At 47.9% G+C, this 18978-nt stretch overlaps 1 protein-coding gene across 1 annotated transcript in view; it reads left to right on the top strand.

Moving 5' to 3' along the window:
* The window catches only part of FDXR (ferredoxin reductase), a 28966-nt gene extending 13073 nt beyond the window's left edge, over positions 1–15893 (top strand). The window contains exons 5-12 of the mRNA XM_083728004.1: positions 1354–1467; positions 2275–2376; positions 5179–5286; positions 5836–5920; positions 7933–8132; positions 8778–8949; positions 9596–9769; positions 12226–15893. Of these exons, the coding sequence (XP_083584130.1) occupies positions 1354–1467; positions 2275–2376; positions 5179–5286; positions 5836–5920; positions 7933–8132; positions 8778–8949; positions 9596–9769; positions 12226–12356 (1086 nt within the window). The 3' untranslated portion in view covers positions 12357–15893. The remainder of the gene's footprint in view (positions 1–1353; positions 1468–2274; positions 2377–5178; positions 5287–5835; positions 5921–7932; positions 8133–8777; positions 8950–9595; positions 9770–12225) is intronic.
* Positions 15894–18978: the final 3085 nt, after the last annotated feature.

Genomic DNA, 18978 nt, shown 5'->3' with positions numbered 1-18978 from the left:
CAGTGTCCATTGCTAAGTCCCTAGTTATTTTTTTCCTGGGACTGAAACCACAAAGACACATTTTTATATGTGTTAGAAGCTGCCCAGAGTGGCTGGGGCAACCCAGCCAGATGGGCAGGGGGTTAAATAATAAAGTGGTAAAGGTAAAGGGACCCCTGACTATTAGGTCCAGTCGTGGCCGACTCTGGAGTTGTGGCGCTCATCTCGCTTTATTGGCCAAGGGAGCCAGCGTACAGCTTCCGGTTCATGTGGCCAGCATGACTAAGCTGCTTCTGGTGAACCAGAACAGTGCACAGAAACGCCGTTTACCTTCCCGTCGGAATGGTATCTATTTATCTATTTGCACTGCGTGCTTTCAAACTGCTAGGTTGGCAAGAGCAGGGACCGAGCAACGGGAGCTCACCCCGTTGCGGGGATTTGAACTGCTAACCTTCTGATTGGCAAGACCTAGGCTCTGTGGTTTAACCCACAGTGCCCTTCATCTGTAAAGTACTTTACTACTGTAAAGTAAGGTAAAGGTAAAGGTACCCCTGCCCGTACGGGCCAGTCTTGACAGACTCTGGGGTTGTGCGCCCATCTCACTTAAGAGGCCAGGGGCCAGCGCTGTCCGAAGACACTTCCGGGTCACGTGGCCAGCGTGACAAAGCTGCATCTGGCGAGCCAGAGCTGCACACGGAAACGCCATTTACCTTCCCGCTGGTAAGCGGTCCCTATTTATCTACTTGCACCCGGAGGTGCTTTCGAACTGCTAGGTTGGCAGGCGCTGGGACCGAGCAGCGGGAGCGCACCCCGCCGCAGGGGTTTGAACCGCCGACCTTTCAATCGGCAAGTCCTAGGCACTGAGGCTTTAACCCACAGCGCCACCTGCGTCCCACTACTGTAAAGTAGTAGTTGTTAAATAATAAAGTTGTTGTTGTTGTTACACTGCCCCCTAGTGACAGGAACCATTTAAAATACCCAAATAGAACCACTTTGCTTCAGTTCTGACTGTTGGGAACTGGAAAAGCTCCCAGAGTACAAAAAAGTCCCATGCAGAAGTCTGAAAACAAATCGCTGGAGGCTTAGAAGTTCAAAATGCTCAAGCCGTCCATTACAATCAGATAAATGTGAGTGTGAGATCTCTGCAAAAGTCCCTTGTAGCACACTAGAACTAAGGGAGAAGTAACATTGCCGCTCTGCCAGGATATTGACAGTTCTGTGGTCATCGTGGTCTTCCCACCTCCTCCTCTGCTGCAGATAACATGAGGGTAATTTAAGTTGGGGGAAACCCATCGCAGTGTTGCAGAATGTTGCCAGCCATTCCTCCCAGCTGTGCTGCAAAATGTATGTGGATTTCTTCTCTTTCCCCTGCAGAGCTATGGAGCTGAGGACAATCGGACCCTGGGGATACCAGGGGAGGACCTGGCCGGAGTTTATACAGCCAGAGCCTTCGTGGGGTGGTACAATGGCCTGCCTGAGAACAGAGACGTAAGGAGGACGTCCCCACCCCCACCCCCGGCAGCCTCTTCAGGCTTTCCACATGTTCCAGAGAAGCCATCCAGCTTCAGATTAGTGGCTAGCTGAAAGGCCTGCAATTGGAAAAGATTAGCAGACATCAAATTAAATCCTCCTTAGACTTACAAATGTGAACAATTTGCACGTCCATAAGAGGGGATTAGCTGGCACCCTCTCTTGGAGGTGCCATGAGGAAACCTAGAAGGGGCATTTTTCTGCTTTGGGGAAGGGGGGATATGTCCAGTGGGGCGTTTCCCCCACCTCCCACCCCCCCACCCCTGTTTGAATGTAGGAAATAAAAGGATTGGGCTGTCTTATAACCTGTACGAAAAGCTTTGTTATCCCAATATGGCATGTGGTGGGGAGGCTTGGGAATGGTGGCTTGCCCAAGGCTCCCACCTGAGGAGATTTGAAGTGGGTCTCTTATATGGGACTAAGTGGCTTCTATGGTAGATTTTCTTCAATTAACCACATCGGTTGTGACGCTGGCGACAGCTTTTAGTTGGTCAGAAGAACAGTGGCCCCTTTGGAGCACAGAGAAATGGAGTCCACAGGCCTATATCCACAGGCGTGGAAGTTCTGCCAGAGACCCTGAGAGGGAGGCATGGGAAACTCTTCCAGAGATTTCGAGCGGGGAGGCATGGGAAGTCCTGCAAGAGACAGCGAAGGGCAGACAAAGCATAACTGCACGTCCTGAAGAGCAGATAATCTGTGCTGTGTAATAAGACTGAGGGGGATGGCTGGAGTGCTTGTGATGAAAAATCCCTTTCCTTTTTGTAGCTGAAACCAGACTTGAGCAGTGAGACGGCTGTGGTCCTGGGACATGGGAATGTGGCGCTGGACGTTGCCCGGATTCTCTTATCCCCACTCGAAATCCTTCAGGTAAGTCGAGAACAAGCAACAAAAGTCAGGCGCAGGGGTGTGTGTAAGCCAGTAAAGGCTTTGCGTAAAACTATACCAGAAAATCCCATCTCGATTAATGAAGGGCTCTTGCCATGGAGGTGGAGCTGGGCAGAATCTAATTAAAAGCAGCTACATGGCTGCAGCCAGCTTGTTGGAGTCCTGCCTTGTAGATAAGAGCTGTCCTTCTGCTGCTTAGCTCTGTGGGGAGGTTGTAATCCTGCATCTGCCGCTGAAGGAGTTTGGGGTAGGGAGGTGGCCGGGGGTGGAGGGTGGAGAGTGATTGAGGGTTCTGATAGGGTCACAGCCGTGTGTGTCGCTCTGTGTGTGCATGAGATGGGTGAGAAATGAGACACAGACAAATCAACTTTCGCGTTTCCTTAAGGTGTGTCTGCTTAAATCCACCAACCCGGTAGGACTGACACACCGTCACGGGCAAAATGGATTTCTTTAAAAACAAAACCAAACCCCTTGCATTCTCTGCTATTTAAATGCATTAAATTCTTTTGTTTCTTTCCTTGCAAGATTTAGAGAAGGTGAATTCTGCCCTCTTCATTTCCTTTTTCCTCATCTCGTGTTTTCTTTCTGTCTTCTGCTTTGGGAGGGCCGAACAGACTGTGTTAATGGTGCAAAAATCCCACAGCCCCTCATATTTTAATATTTGTTCATTTCCCCCACAACTAAGTTCTCTGGGTGGCAATAAATGGAGCCTAGTGCAGGGATGCGGAACTGCAGGGCTGAATGTGGCCCTCCAAGCCTTTCTGCCTGGCCCTTGGCACTCCTCAGCCCACACTCCCCTTTCCCCAAGCCATGCTCCTCCCTGGCCCTGCTCCGTGCCCACCTCTCGGGAGATTTTACTGGGCTGGAATGTGCCCTTGAGCTGTAGTAAGAATATATTTTGCTTGCTTGGAGGGAGGATGCTATGGGACATGTCTGGCCACAACCACTTTTTGCCACATACCCTGTGGCCCTTGGAAGGTTTCCTACAAAGCAGCATGGCCCTCGGGATGACAGAGATTCCCCTTCCCTGGCCTAGAGGTTGCCTGCATGCACTTCTAAGTCTTCCATCCTATGGGAACTGGAGGAAAGGATATCCTTAAAAATATAAAAGCAGAATTGTCCATCGAGGGAACAGTGCTTGCATGCAGAAGGGTAGAGCTTTCTTGAACTGATGTTCGAAATGGGAACAGCTCTTGCCACAGTGCGTGCTTCTGGAAACGTCTCCCATACCTCAGCTGAGCACAAGGTGGCAGCCTGGGTATGTCTTTCATGTACGTTGGTCAGGAAACTCTCTCCCGCCTCCTCCTCCGACCCACGTCCAACTTGGCGCCTTGAGTTTTATCCACTGCTTCCCTGGTGACTACAGCCAGCCTTTCTTTTGCCTTCCATCTGGACTAAATCCACCTGGAGGCGCTGATTGAACTGGAGTTTATTCAGCCTTGGGCAAAAGGCATCTGAGCATCCCTCGACCCTTTTATATCTGGAAAACACGGACAGTGGAGAATCCGGTGAGCCCTGCTAGGCTTAGACTGCAGCTTTCTTGCGCTAGCAAAGGAGAGAAAACCGGTCTTGAGCTAACATGAATTGCAAGCTCCAGAGATGCTGCCCGTTGAGGCTTCTCCCTCCACACTCATGTCAAATTGTGCTTCTGGCTTTGTTCGGCTGACCTTTCATCACGCTGCTGTGCAGCTCTCTGTTCTCCCGCCTTCCCACTGGAAGATTTCACGTTGAAGCTCAACTAGTTGGGCGAGTCATTGCAAAAATGCCTAGAAAGATCTCCCCTGTGAGCTATGCAGATGCCATTGCCCTGCCCTAAGGAGCTTTCTAACAATAATAATTTATTCATTCATTCATTCATACCCCGCCCATCTGGTTGGGTTGCCAGATGTGTCGCCATGGATATGCTGGTTGATTCTACCTGCAAACACCTGTCCCTTCTTAGAGACAGGGGAGAGGAGATCTTGTTGTGCAGGTGTGGAAGCATTTGCGCTGATGGGATGTCTTCCTTGGGACGCAACCCATAGTTTCTTATTGGCACATTGTATGTCAATTGCAGCTCTTTCTTGTGTATAATATGTGACTGGTCATCAGATGAGGACTGGGTCCCTCTGCAACCAGAAGCCTTTGGCCATTCATAAGTGACAAAACGACAAAGAACTAGTTTGCTGTTCTAAGCTCAGAACTGACACACCGTCAGAATTTGATTCCTGAGTTACCAGGTGTGCCATATAAAGAAGGCAGCAGGCAGAGTTTCCAGCACTCTCATGGCTGGTCTATAATCTCGAGAAATGTGTGGAAGGGGTGTGGCTCAGAGGTGAAGCAGAAAGTCCCTGTTTCCATCCTTGGCTTCTCCAGTTAAGAGCTGAGAGAGGCCTCTGCCTTGGAGTGCTGCTGTACATCAATGTTGACCAGGATTTCTCAAACTTCTCCAGCTGTGTTTTGACTACAGTTCCCATCATCCCTAGCTAGCAGGCCCCTTGGTCAGGGATGATGGGAACTGTAGTCCAAAAAACAACAACAACTGCAGACCCAAGTTTGGGAAACCCTGGTGCAGACAATACTTAGCAGTGTGGACCAGCTGGAATGATGCAAATTCCTATACTCCCACCCAGGTTATGCTGCACTCAATTCTTCAGATTTTGAATGGCAGATTTGCTTGCGTAGATGAGCTTTGCGTTGAAGGAGATTGGGTCGTTCATGTGAACTGGTGGCTACATGACTTTCACTCTTGGTCTTCGTGGCCCTGCCTTAACCCTGGATGGTGCTGTTCTTCCCTTTGTCTAGAAAACCGACATCACGGAGGATGCCCTGACAGCCTTGGCCCGCAGCAAAGTCAAGCGGGTGTGCCTTATCGGTAGGAGGGGACCCCTCCAGGTGGCTTTTACCATAAAGGTATGAACAAACAGACACACACGCTTCTTTTGTTTTTCAGTTGAAAGCTCTTCAGGTTCTGTGTCTTCCAGCTCAGTATAATTATCACTTCATCTGGTGTGGTTGATATGGTCCATTGGGTATAAAATTGCTGAAGTCACTGATTAAAGTTTGGGATGAAGAGTATCCAAGACAGGCTTGGATTCGCCACGTTATGGTCTCAAAAGGAACAGAGCAAGAGCTTCTGCACTCCACACCAATGTTTTGAAGGCGGGAAGATTGCTCGCAGTTCACAATCGCAGAAATGACTGCAATCTCTGCCTGTTCCTGCCAGGACACACCTGGTTGTGAGGCTAGCCAGCTGGGTAGAAAAGACCCCCAAATTTGTGGGTATTTGAAACGTAAGTTTTCTAAGTCTATAGGCTCTTTATGGCAGTGGAGTATAAATATATATTGATAATAGGACTTTTGGAAGCCAATTTGATTCTGCTTCCCTGCATCACACCTGTTTCTGCAACTCGGTGGCGTGGAGTTGTGGCGCATAATGGCTCTCTGTATGACAACCTTCAGGAGCTGCGGGAGATGATCAACCTACCTAGCGCCCGGCCTTTCCTAGATCCTGCAGACTTCAAAGACCTTGGAGAGGCTGTTAAAGGTGAGGAATCAGCCAAAGCTTGTTTCCTAAATGAATGTCGCTGCTGCTATGGCTCGTAATCTGAAAACCTTTCCTGCTAATCCCAGCTGGTTGTGGTGTGGCTGAGCATGGGAAGTGATGAGCAGAAAGCACTCTGTACATGGGTAGGGGCACATCAGATGCTCTGGGGCCAAGTCCCCATATAGAGACGAAGGGGTCCTCCATTTAGATGGCAGAGACATGTGGATGATGTTTATGTTTCGTTCGGCAGCTGGTGCCTTTTTATAGTTCATAAATTACCATTTGGTGCTGATGACCAAGGCCAAGTCAACACAGGGTGATAATTTGAACCAGTCCTCCTCACCATACCCAAATTCCATGGTGGAGGTGTGAGGGTTGCTATGAGGGTTGAACCATTGCAAATGTTTACAGTGCAGCCGTCCCTCAAACAGGAGTGGTTTGGTTTAGCAAGCGAAACATGTCCCCTGTTTTGCCTTTTGTTTCCTGCGGAGAGCCTCTTTTATAATAATGAAGTGTGCGCTGTCGGGACGAACTGCAGTGCTCCAAAGGGCAATGAGCTGCAACAACAGCTGTCTTTAACCTTGAGATGGCTGAGGGCCAGAGACAGGCAGAAGCTCCTCCTCGCTCGCTGGCTCTCGGGAGCGTGCAGCAAGCTCTGTCCTAAGGCTTCTTCTCTGCACATCCCGATCGCAACAACAGCAAAGGAACATCAGGGGAGAAGGAGGAGGAGCCGAGAGGGTAGGCGGCGAAGGAGTTGATGGAGGCTGCATTTCAAGGGGGCTGAGTAGAAGAGAGTAGAAGGTTAAGCATTCTGTTGGCGGGGGGAAACAGATAAATGCTGTGTTTGGAATTCCGTCTCGTAGCTGAGCTGGCCTAAACTGTTTGTCTTTTAAAGTGTTGTATGTTCAAATTTTGAATTCAGCAAGTAAAATCTGAACTCCTTCAGATTGGGGGTGGGGAATGAATGTTTGTTGCCACCTCACCAAGTGAACAACAACAACAACAACAACAACAACAACAACAACAACAACAACAACAACAACAACAATAATTTTGGTAAAAGCACAACCCAAGTTTTCCCACCCCTTGAAATGCAGCAAGCTGTGAAGGGCTTGAAACAGTTTGCAGACTTGAGCCAGTTCTATCTCTGCTTTTGATGAATTGGCAGCCCAAGATGCAGACTAGGCATGGGAGAAGATCTGTGATCAGATCCCTAGATGTACGCTTTATTTATGTTGAAATACTGCATGGGTCTTCCTTACCCCCTCCCCACAAATCCCACACCTGGAGGCTAATAACAGTTTGGGCTGTGGGGCAATATAAATCACTGTGTTAGTGGCAGGGAAAAGAGTTGACCCCTCCTTCTCCTCCTGGGCCCCAATCCAATCTCACCTCTACCCCGCCATTGCTGCTTTTAAGCAAAGCAAAGGGCCTCGCTGGGGGAGAACCTATCACTTCATGTCTAGTTTGACCTTTACGGATGCCGCCATGCTTGGGATGCCTTCTGAGAACTGCTAATGGAGCCCAGTGTATCACATGAGGATTCCACGTCTGCTTTATTTGTGTGTTTCCTTTTGTAGGAAAGTGGCTACCTCTTCAAAGGGGTAATAGCCCTCCCCATTTAGGCTCCATTGTTGTATCCATGTAGATGGCTGTTGTGTTTTCTCTCCTTGTGAGAAAAAAGTCTTCTGCTTTGCGCTTCACACGGCAGGTTGAATCCCCTCGTTGCAAGTTGCTCTGTGGGCAGAATTGTCCTGTTCCTCATGTTCTATTACCGAGCTCAGTGCCAGCTGCCTCAGTTAATGGAGCCTTAACCCCAATTTCTCACGTTCTGGTGGCTGGCTGAGTCCCGGAGATAGTCTTCCACTTTTTCTGATTACTGTGTAGCAGAGCAAGATGGTCTCTCTTCCTCCTGCTGGGCCTTCTTCCATCACCATCTGAAGTAGCACAACAGGGACCTCTGATCCCAACAGGGCCGCCCTGTGCTTCTGAAGTGCTTTTGTAATTTTCAGATCTCCCCAGACCTAGGAAACGGCTGACGGAGCTGATGGCCAAAACAGCCTTGGAAGAGCCCGGGGAGGTGGTGTCTGGCCGCTGGCTTTCGGCCTCCAAGGAGTGGAGCCTGAAGTTCTTGTGCAGCCCACTGGAAGTCTTGCCCACCGCCGACGGGAAGCAGGCCAGAGCCATCCGATTGGCTGCCACCAGGTTGGAAGTACGAGCTCCGAAATTCCTCTCCCATGGCCCCACCAAGCCTCGTTTCCTTCCCTGCTCCCGCCCCCTTTCGCTCATCCTGTCTGGCGCTTGGAACGCCTTGCTGCATCCATTTAGCTTTGGAGTTTCCCCCAGGAGCCTTTCGGCATTAAGTGGAAGACAGCTTTATTCTCCCAGTCTAATTAGAGCCACCGGTGTAAACTGCCTGCCGTCTGCAAGCTGAAATGGTAGCTTCTCAGCAAGCCAGGACGATGTCTCCCCGAGGATCCATTTTCCTCCGAGTGGTACAGAAAGTGTCTCCCCCTCCCACAATCTCTTTGGTAGCTGGGGTAAGAAGGATGCCCTAATAACACAGCCAGTGCTCACGAGGAGATCGCCAGCATCCTGGGGAGGCTGAGACCCAAACGGATGCTGATTCTGAAATCTATTTCAGCTACGTAAAAGCTCAGAGCACGAGGCTCTCAGGACAGGGGTGGCGGAGACGCCTAGCCAGGACCACACCTTCTTGGGTCCAGCAGTTCTGCTGGGGGCTCTTGGCTCATGCACCTGGCTAATAAGCCTGGTTTTTGTGTGTGTGCTGGCAGGACAGGACGTCCCTCCCTAATGCTGTCCTCTGCTCCTCTTTTTCTGCCCCTGAACTGTGCAGGGCTCAGGAGACGCTGCCAAGGCAGTCCCCACTGGAGATACTGAGGACGTCATGAGCGGATTGATTCTCAGCAGCATTGGGTACAGGAGCCTCCCGATTGACCCCGCCGTGCCCTTTGACCCCAAGCGAGGCTTTATCCCGAACCAGTCGGGCAGAGTTCTCGGGGCACCAGGTTAGTGGACTTGCAGCCATGTGGAGACTGGCATTGCAGAGGGTGAGACTGTGTTTCCGACGGGGTTGCTTGTGAGAGCGGCTGGCTGGGATTCCCAGGGTAATTTCTACTGAAAGATTCGTGGCTCCGGCACCGAGGCTTTCTGGGCCAGCTTTGCGGCACCTGCATGCATGGGCCTTGGAGTGTCGCTGCTGCATTTGTACCCCCTCCCAATAATAATAATAATACAGTGGTACCTTGGGTTAAGTACTTAATTCGTTCTGGAGGTCTGTTCTTAACCTGAAACTGTTCTTAACCTGAGGTACCACTTTAGCTAATGGGGCCTCCCGCTGACACCAACACGCGATTTCTGTTCTCATTCTGAGGTAAATTTCTTAACCCAAGGTGCTACTTCCAGGTTAGTGGAGTCTGTAACCTGAAGCGTCTGTAACCCGAGGTACCACTGTATTTATACCCCGCCCATATGGCTGGGCTTCCCCAGCCACTCTGGGTGGCTTCCAACAAAATATTAAAATACAGTAATTTTTCCTGGGGTCGGCAGCAGGTATTCCAGTTGACCCTGGAGAAAGTTTGCAGCTTCTGCTTGGAGGTGTTCAAGGTGAAGACCTGCAGCCATGTTGCTTCATCTGCTCATTTCCCTTCGCAGGGCTCTACTGCAGTGGCTGGGTGAAGAGGGGCCCCACCGGCGTCATCATCACCACGATGAACGATAGCTTTGACACAGCCCAGTCTGTGCTGGAGGACCTGCAGTCTGGCGCTCTGGACTTTCCTGATGCCAAGGAAGGCTTTGGCTCAGTGAGAAGCATCCTTCAATCCCGACGTAAGTGTGTTGCTCTGTCTTTCTGTCCATCCTACTGCGATTCACACTGGAATCCTATAATAGGACAGGTGACCTTGGCCAAGGTGTGTATTTTAATTCTCATTAGAGAAGCTTGTCACCAGATTGGCAATGGTGTCCATGCAGCTACCTTAATGACCCAATATATTGCCGAAAGACGCACAGTCCACCGAACAAAGAGACAAGATTTGGAAATGTGAGGCTTTAAATACACAGTTCAGGTGTTGAGGGACAAGATACATCTTCTAATTTTTAAAGAAATATGTTAGATTTTTAAGGCTTTGCCAGGGGACTTGATTTTTGGGTTCTTGTTTTTTATCTGTACTTGGTACATTATAAGGATCTTAAGAAATAATAATGCCCTTTGCTGTTGTGTTTCTTTCTAATCTCTTTTTGGAGCCTTGAGGATACCTGCCGTCAACTTTATTTTGCTGTTCTCACTTTTAATGAGATTTTTTTTTTTGACCCAAACATCATGGACAGGAAATTCAGCCTTCCTCTCCCAGGAACCAAAGACAGGAACTTGGTGTTACTGTGGTTGTTCTCTTCTTTAAGTGTGTATTTTGCAGTCTTTGCCTAAACTTGCCTCAAGTGCTTTAAGGTGAGCTGTTGTTCAGTGCTTCACTGAAGGGGAGCCGAGGTTGAAAGAACTGGAGCTTGAACTGGGTGTTCATTCTTACGATTAGAGACTTTCATCCCTTTCCACACAAAGAGTCTGGTGGTGTGGAAAGGGATGAAAGTCTCTAAGTCTTTTTTGCCTGCCGTAATAGAGCATTACGTCAGGTTTGTGCTGTGTCGTGTTCAGCATGTCAGGCAAGCTTTGGGGGCGGGTGAACAAGGTTTGTCTATGTAAGAGCACTGTGCTGTTGCTTACATATCTGACTCAAATAAAAGCCAAGACAGCAAGCAGGAAGCCATTGGCAGCTCTTGGGGCCACTTTGCCCGTGGGAAAATAGTTACCTAGTATGTAAAAGCAATTGTTTGTGGACACACAGTTATGTGATAGAAACATGTATCTATTAGGACTGGGCAGTATCTGGTTTTCAACATCACAATATATTGCCAGCTAAACATTGTGATATATCGATATATCACAATGTCTGAAATAAGGATGAAACTCTGTAGAGGTGAGCAGTAGGGTTGAGCGATATCTGGTTTTCAGCATCGTGATATATTGCCTGCTAAACATTGTGATATACTGATAGGGATGCGGGTGGCGCTGTGGTCTAAACAACTGAGCCTCTTGGGCTCAGTAATCAGAAGGTCAGTGGTTCGAATCCCTGCGATGAAGTGAGCTCCTGTTGCTCTGTCCCAGCTTCTGCCAACCTAGCAGTTCAAAAGCATGCCAGTGCAAGTAGATAAATCGGTACCGCTGTGGCGGGAAGGTAAACAGCGTTTCCGTGCGCTCTGGCTTCCATCACGGTGTTCCGTTGTGCCAGAAGCTGTTTAGTCATGCTGGCCACATGACCCGGAAAGCTATCTGTGGACCAATGCCGGCTCCCTCGGCCTGAAAGCGAGATGACTGAACTTAACCGTCCAGAAGCCCTTTGCCTTTTACTTTTATATCACAGTGCCTGAAATAAGGATGGAGCTACAAAGAGGCATTGGCTGACTTCACGGTTTTCCCCACATATTTTTTTGCATAGGGCACACACACACAAACATATATCATGAATTGTGATATATTGCCAGATCACAAATTATGAAACCACTATCATGTGATATATCACCCAGGCCTAGTGTCTATTTCGTTTGGTGACCTGGGCCATTTAAAACTTCCTGCTCTATTTGAACATGCAGCATAAGGGATGCCCATGTAACTGTCCACCCACAAAGGTGCATGCTCACTTTGCTGTCTGGCAGAGAGATCCATGCAGGTAATTTATTCCTATGCAAAAAGGATCCCTGCACTCTCAAGGGTGCAAAGCTATGGGGTGGTGGTGATGTGAAAAGCAGTAGCTGTGGCAAGATTGAGAGGGCAGAAATGCCATCTCAAAAGGAACCCGGCCGGTTTGACTGCTTCTCAGTGATGTGCAGAACCTGGGGAAAAAAGACCACAGGAATACGGCTTTGTTTTTGTGGAGAAACGTTGAATCGTTTTTGCAGCGATCCTTCCCCAGTGGGCTTGAGGACGTAGTTTTAAAGCCCAACTGGGTCCTTTGCTGTCATTATATTTAAATGCTTTCAATTAACGTGTTCCTTCTAAACCAATTCAGGCTTTTAAAGCGAACCAAAAAGAGCTTCATCCCCTAAGGTAGAGCTGTGCTATTATAAGAGCCTTCCAAGATACAAGTAATCTCATTTGACCGGCACTCCTGAGTCTGCCTAGTAATTGATGCGGAAGGCTTGTGAGCTTCTGCCGTTTTTGCATGTGTGAATTTATCTGGGAGCAGCAGGTTGATCTGATCTGTGCTTTCCCTTTCTGCGGTGATTAACAGGGATCCGCCCAGTTTCCTTTTCGGATTGGGAGAAGATTGACGCTGCCGAAGTGGCGAGAGGCAAGCTGGCCGGGAAGCCTCGGGAGAAGATTGTCGACCCGAAGGAAATGCTAGAATTGATCGGTCCCTGAGATGCAGCCAGGAATCGGCCAAGAATTAGCCGTGTTAATGGCCCTGCAGCTCCCAAAGGTGCTTGGTTTGCTAAAGATGGTGGAAATCATCGTTCATGATGCTACAGATGCGCCGAAAACAGAGAACGTGTGACGGCGGTGCTGGCTCTGGACTTTGAAAATGATGTGAATATGCTAAAAGCTTGTTGCTACTGCCAGCAGTAGTGTTTGGTCCAGAGCCCTGTCCACCTTTGCGCTCATTTTTTTTTTTTTTGCAAAGGACCTCTGGCTTTTAGCCATAGTTTTACCTCCTGATTTACAGTCCTGCTCCAGAAAATGAATTGGCTCACTTGTCTCTTTGCCATAATCATTGCAGAAAAGGTAGCCTGTAAATGGTTAAAGCGAACAATTTAAATTTTTGTTTTGTTTTTTTTATTATTCAGGCCTTTCCCAAGTGCCTTACTTGTTATTTCAGGGTTGTCCCTTTGTTTTTCTCACTTCACATCTCCACGTAATGAGGTTTACACAAACCATCTTGAGGAGACAAAGCCAGGCACGCCTCCCCCTCTCCCTGTGTAATTAGAAAATCCTGATGAGTTTTCGCCATCTCTTATTCTGCCATAATGAAAAGCTTCATAAGAGCACCCCCCAGTTAAATGTACAGAGCATTCCATTTACACACACACTGGACGTGAGCATAAAAGAAGTAAAAACCCAAGTCAAAGAACTTTCCGAGAGAGGGCCAAAAAGTTGGATGAATAATCATGAGAATGAGCCAGAGATAGGACGAGAAACATCAGTCACCTTTCCCCTTCGCCCTGAAACTCAAATTATTCCTTTCTACCCGCCGCCCAACTTTGATGCCAGATTGCGGATTGTATAACCATTTTAAAATAAAGCTCTTTCTCAAACAGAAGGTGAACCTGGGTCAGCACAGTGGAATCCAGCTTCCTTAGCCAGCCTGTGTGCTTTAGCTTTAACGCAGGCCTGCAAACCTGCCACGGGAGCCGTCCTAAGAGCTGGGGAAATGCAGGGCTGCTCTTGACAAACTTGACTGGTCCTTGTCAATTTCAAGCACACGGTCACTGTCAATAAATCACAGGCGATGATTATCTTTTCTTGTTGGAAGCTCAAACAGAAGCTGGATTACTGCTGCAGATAAAGGAAGTATGTGCGTGATTAATTAGCTTGCTCCCACAATGCAAAGTTTGGGTGGGCATTAGTGATGGCTTCTCGGGTTGCATGTTTTAGGGCTTTCTCAGGCCATGGAGTGTGTCTCTGGGTATCAATCTATTATGTTGAAAGGAGGAGGTTTGTAATCCTCCTCGCTTGGTAGGGCTGCAGAGGCAATGTGATCTCCTTCGCACCATCAGTTCCAAGCTTAATAAGCCAACATGTGCCTAAGCTACATTTCGGTATCTGGAACTCTTTTGCTCCTACCTTTGTGCAAGCCAAGATCCAGCACTTGACCTTAGTTTCCAGGTTTGAGCATAACTGGAAACTGTGGTTAGTTAGCTCACAAAACAAGGCAGGATTCGTCAAGTTGGTTTTAGACCTTGGGTTGTTTGGAAGAATATTTTTAAATGCCTGTTTTAGGCTGGTTTTTAACCAATAATTTTATTTTATATTTTGGTAAACTGCTTAGAGGTTTTCGTACAATCAAGCAGTATATGCATTTTGTTAAATCATTTCAGACAGATGGCAAGGAGGTGGGGGACTGGTTTCAGGCCCCACCTACTTTTGTCATTGACCCAACCCCCCCAACAGCAGCGGCTCCAGACCCTGCCCACTGCTAGCATGCAGCCCTTCAAAGGGCCTTTCCCCAAGGAAATGTGGCTCTTCACAGAAGAAAAGGTTCCACAGCCATGTTCTAGAACTGTTGTAGCTGCAAATAAGAGGTTCCCAGGTGGGATCTCTAAAGCCAGCCTTATTGGCAGGGTTATGGCATAGGGCCCCTGCAGAATTCATTACCCTTCTCCATGATTTAGCAGGACAGAATAAATTGTGCAAACCCATTGAAATGTGTGGATTTTTCTAGTTTTTAAAAAATTCAGATTTGTTTTATTGCCTCGGCTTTTCTTTTTTTGCTTTTTGAGCACAAAATACACAATTTCACTGCACTATGGGGGCCTGAGGGGGCTTTTTCAGTTGCTGGGAGACACTAGGTTTCGAGCTGCCCGGTTTCCGTATTTGAGACCCATTTCCAACCCAGAGAGAAGGCACGCATGCACCCCCGGAATCTCATTTGCAGTCTCTCATTAGGGAACTCGGGAGAAATGGAGTGACTGCTGGAAAGTCGTATGCAAACGAGCAATAAAGCTTGTCGAACAGCTGCTTGTGTGATAGAGCCCCTGTTACGGCACTTGGATGATGCATTTATGGTGTTACTCTCTCTGATCTGGGGATTACATCAACTCTGGATTTAGGAAAGCTGGTTTTGGCAGCATGCTCTAAGAAGTGTTGGAACTGATCTGCGTCCCCTGCTCTGTGAGGATTCAGGGTCCCAGTACAAAAAGCGGGGGCCCTTTAGTTTTCTGATCTGGCCTGCTCCTGTATCCAAAGATACAGGAAGGCTGGCTTTTGTTTTTTTAAAGCCTTTCGGCAGAAGGCAATCTTATACTCTGAAGCATCCCACCATCCTTTGCTGGGTGCATCTGTGGATAAAAGAGGCGGCTTACCTGGACCCCAAGGGTGGTAGCTGACCCTTGCTGCTTGGGGATTGAGCTAGGATCTCACCTCCAGCAGCGACCCCACCATGAAGCAAGGTGAGCTAGCTGCTGCAGAGACCAACTTTGGGTGAGAGACGGGGAGGATCTATCCCATGTAGCAGACTCTGCTTGGGTGGTTACTCTGTAAAAAGCACATTGAAATGACCAGGAATCATGCTATCAGGCAGCTCTTGTTTCAACGGAGGTAGTTGGACTACAACTCCCATCATTCCTGAGCATAAGTTGGGGCTGATAGAAGTCCTACATCATCACACGGAGAGCACCTGGTTCCCTATTCCTGAATTTACACGTAGACACAAAAGAGTAATAGTGCCCAGCATTATACCAATTGTATAATATACCATTATAGCCAAGCGTTTTAAGCTGACAGTAATCATGTCACATGCTGACATTTCACAAACAAAAGCAAAACTTGAAAGCCTTGTCATCTCCTCATTCACCAGCCAGAGCAAACCCCTGGTGTTCCTGAAGATGATATCACCACAGCACTGTTTGCCATTAAGTGGGGTTTGTCTGCCTCTGTGGGGCAGAGGAGGGTCATGTGGATATGCTACCTTGGGAAGCAAAACGTTTGGGGCCAGCCATGCTGTCTCCCAGCAACAGAGTTTGGAATTCAAATTCTTGCCTGTGCTAGTGTGAGTTTGCAGAGAGTGAGCCTGACTATTGCTCTCTCCGGAGCCCTTGGGGAGCTGGGCAAGTGATCAGTTTTTGCTGCACACATATCATCTCTGCCTGGCCTCTCATAAATGGGAGAAATAGGTACTTTGGGGGACCATCTATAAATCCTGCCTCCAACATTTCCTTTTGTAAATAAAGCGAGTGTTGTAAGGTATAAAGCTGCAGCCTTGAATATATTAAGGAGGCCAGTCGAAGTGTGCCTACTCTGTTTCGTTGTCGTATTTCTTGTTCTTGAATTAGCCTTGACGTGTGCTTAGGGTTTGTGGAGGTGGAAGAGCTGGGCTTCTGGTGGGGATGTTGAGGTGGAGGAGGGCCTCTGACGTACCGTCCCAACTCAACGGTGGGTGCAAGGTCTTAGTGCTGGTGCTTCTGTCAAAATGACTGAATTCCCATTGCAAAGGCGTTTCCCTGTGCCCCTTGCAGGAACTACCTCGAGATCGGGCCTACAGGTAAAAAAAAATCCACAGTGGAAGTAAATGGTACATTATTTGACACCCACACAACCTTCACCATTCCTGCTGTGTAAAACTAGAAAAAGATGGCAGCTCCGCGTAGATGACCATCCTGCCGACATTCTGGTTTGGCTTCCCCTCTACGTCAGTAACTGAGAAAGGGCGAAGACTTGAAGGAGAAACTTTTTGGGGCAGCCACTTAGCTATTCACACTGAAGTCTGATTTGAGCTTGGGGGATTAATGCCCCTATGCAAAGTAGCACCGGAGGACAAAAAGTCAATCCTTTGGGCTTAACCTTGTGGGAGCAGGCGAGGGAAGGGAGCCCTCAGTAAAGATTATGTAAATGTGCTGCCGGTTCTTCATGCCTTTGAACTGCCCCTCCCACCACATCGGTTTGCTGTGACCCAATTTGGCCTGAAAACCCTTCGTTCTCTCTCTTCCCATCCGAGGCCGACCTTCCTGGGGCAACTTTCTTGTCCCGAGTCTACTATGTCCATTAGGTGGTGCTGTGGAGCCAGAAACTACTGTGCATGCGCCCACACACCCCTTCCAAGACACCTGATTGTTCCTCAAAAGTTTGAGTGAAAAGTGGCTGGACTTAAGGCTTGGCTTGGTTGCCATGGCATGGCTCATGCCACACATATTGACTTGCCTTCTCCTCTGTTTAAGATCCATTCTGCCAGTTTAACCGGTGGGAGGCAGGTTGGGGAGAGGAAGGGAATCGTTCTTTGCACAGGAGCTGCCTGCTGCTAAGTTTAGAAGGAGGCTCTTTCCCATGGCTTCCCAGTTGGAGTGTTAAGGGTATTTCTAACTCCAGGTACGACTGAGCTATGCAGTGCTAAATGAGAAAGGGGTGGGGGAGAGATGTTCAAAAAAGAGAGGTGCCCATTCAATACAGGAGTTATTTATTTTGACCATTTACCAGTATATCCTGCTCAGTTACCATCACCTCTAAGCAGTGTACAACAAGCTCAACAAATACACCAGAGAAAAGGCCAGTTAATAGCTAATTATAAACCTGGAAAGAACAATAATAATTTTATTATTTGTATCCCACCCACCTGACTTGAAATGCCTGCAGAAATTTAAATACGACTTTACCAGGTGCCAGAAGTTCCAGTGGGGAAGGAGCCCGTCTGATCTCAACTGGAAGGGAGCTTCCCAAAATTGGGCCCATAGTACTTGAATGTGCATGGCTCCTGGTAGAAGGGAGCCGTGCATCTGAGCTGTGGAGGACCACAAACAGCGATTCACCTCAAGACCTCAGTGATGAGGCAGGGATATAAGGAATGGAATGGTTCCTTTAGCTCCAAACTCTGCAGCATGCCCTGATAATTCTGTCCTGGTTGGAACAAGAACAACAAAATTTGCAGGCTAAACCTGTGTTTAGGACTGGGAGGAAGGGGTGGGAATAATCTGGAAACAGCTTAAGATCACCTATAGAGAGGGTGTGAGCTCAAGTTTCAGATATGCCTCTCACCATCTTCCCTGCTAAATGCAGGTTTGCAATAAAATGCCCTGTCTACACTTTGTCATGCAATTAAAAGATGTTCCCTGGACTGCCTGTCTCCTCGCACTGCCATGTGGGTCGATCATGCCCCATTTATCCCAGCCCAGTCTAAAGTGTTGGAGGTTGACGAAGGCTGATCTAAAGGCTGGTGACAGGAAAAGATTCCCTCAGCTTTTGCCCATTATGGCACAAACCATTATTTTTCTCCTGCTGAGGCATCTGTTGATAATATCAACAGGTGAATAAGCCACCTGTTGGGTTTAATCTTTAGTGTTCCAGTGAGGCTCCTTTATGTTTTAGGTAGCCAATGTGTCTCTTAGTTGCCTGGTGCATAAAAACAATGAGCTCCATAACTTTAGGAGGGGAGATGGGCAAGCATGCAGCGGCTGTGTGCCAGGATGCCAGTACCAAGCGTGGTTCTCAGCATGTGCCCACTGTGTATTTATAGACATGTGCCCTTCTAGACATTTGGTACACACATGACTGCCCTACGAAGTGTGAAGCCACCTAGGGAACAGGAACTGAGGGAAAACGAAATCTAGGGAATTAGAATTCAGTACATAGAAAACCTAAATCTTGCAACTGGTTTGCCTAAAAACCTGTGCAACCTTTCATTCCTTTATTTGGGTTCACAGGTTTTTAAAAATGTATTTGTTCTGTTTATAGGGCGCTGTTATGGTTTTTATTAAGAGGAAGGAGAATTTCCTCTGTGGAATACTGAGAGGCCAGACTGTTGTGGAGCTATATGAAGTGTGGAACTGGAGAAATGACTTTGAAGGTACCATACACTTTCACAATTCTGAAATCATTTCAGTTATTCCCCCATCTCCTGTTTCCTCTGATCAAGAAGACTTCTTAGTAGAAAATAGTGTTAGCATAGAGAGTTCATAAGCAGCAGAAGTTAACTTTAGTTAAATGCATTCTTCTTGGAGCACACCTTTAGTTGGAAGGTATTCAGATCTGAGACTTGGTATTAAATAAGAAAGCTTGTTTAAAGGAATTACATTCTTGATAGAAAATAGTTTTGTAGTCCTAGCTAACTAGTCGAAGAAAAAAAGGAGCCACGCTTTGTTCTCAGAAGATAAATCCAAGATGACCTCTCACTTCGAGGTCCAGAGAAAGTGTGAGGAGGAGGAAGTTATAAACAGGATGCCATCGAAGATGTATCAGTCTATACTTCAAAGGCTAGAGAGAAGTCAGCAAAGAGATAAAAGAACAGAGATTTGCCTGGAAAGCTGGAGGTCCCATGAAAAAAGCTGAGTTGCATCCAAGC

The sequence above is a fragment of the Podarcis gaigeae genome (genome assembly GCF_964106915.1).
Source record: "Podarcis gaigeae genome assembly, chromosome: 2".
Taxonomy (NCBI): Eukaryota; Metazoa; Chordata; class Lepidosauria; order Squamata; family Lacertidae; genus Podarcis; species Podarcis gaigeae.
The sequence above is the reverse complement of the archived record's forward strand: the minus strand, read 5'-3'. Positions and strand labels throughout refer to the sequence as shown.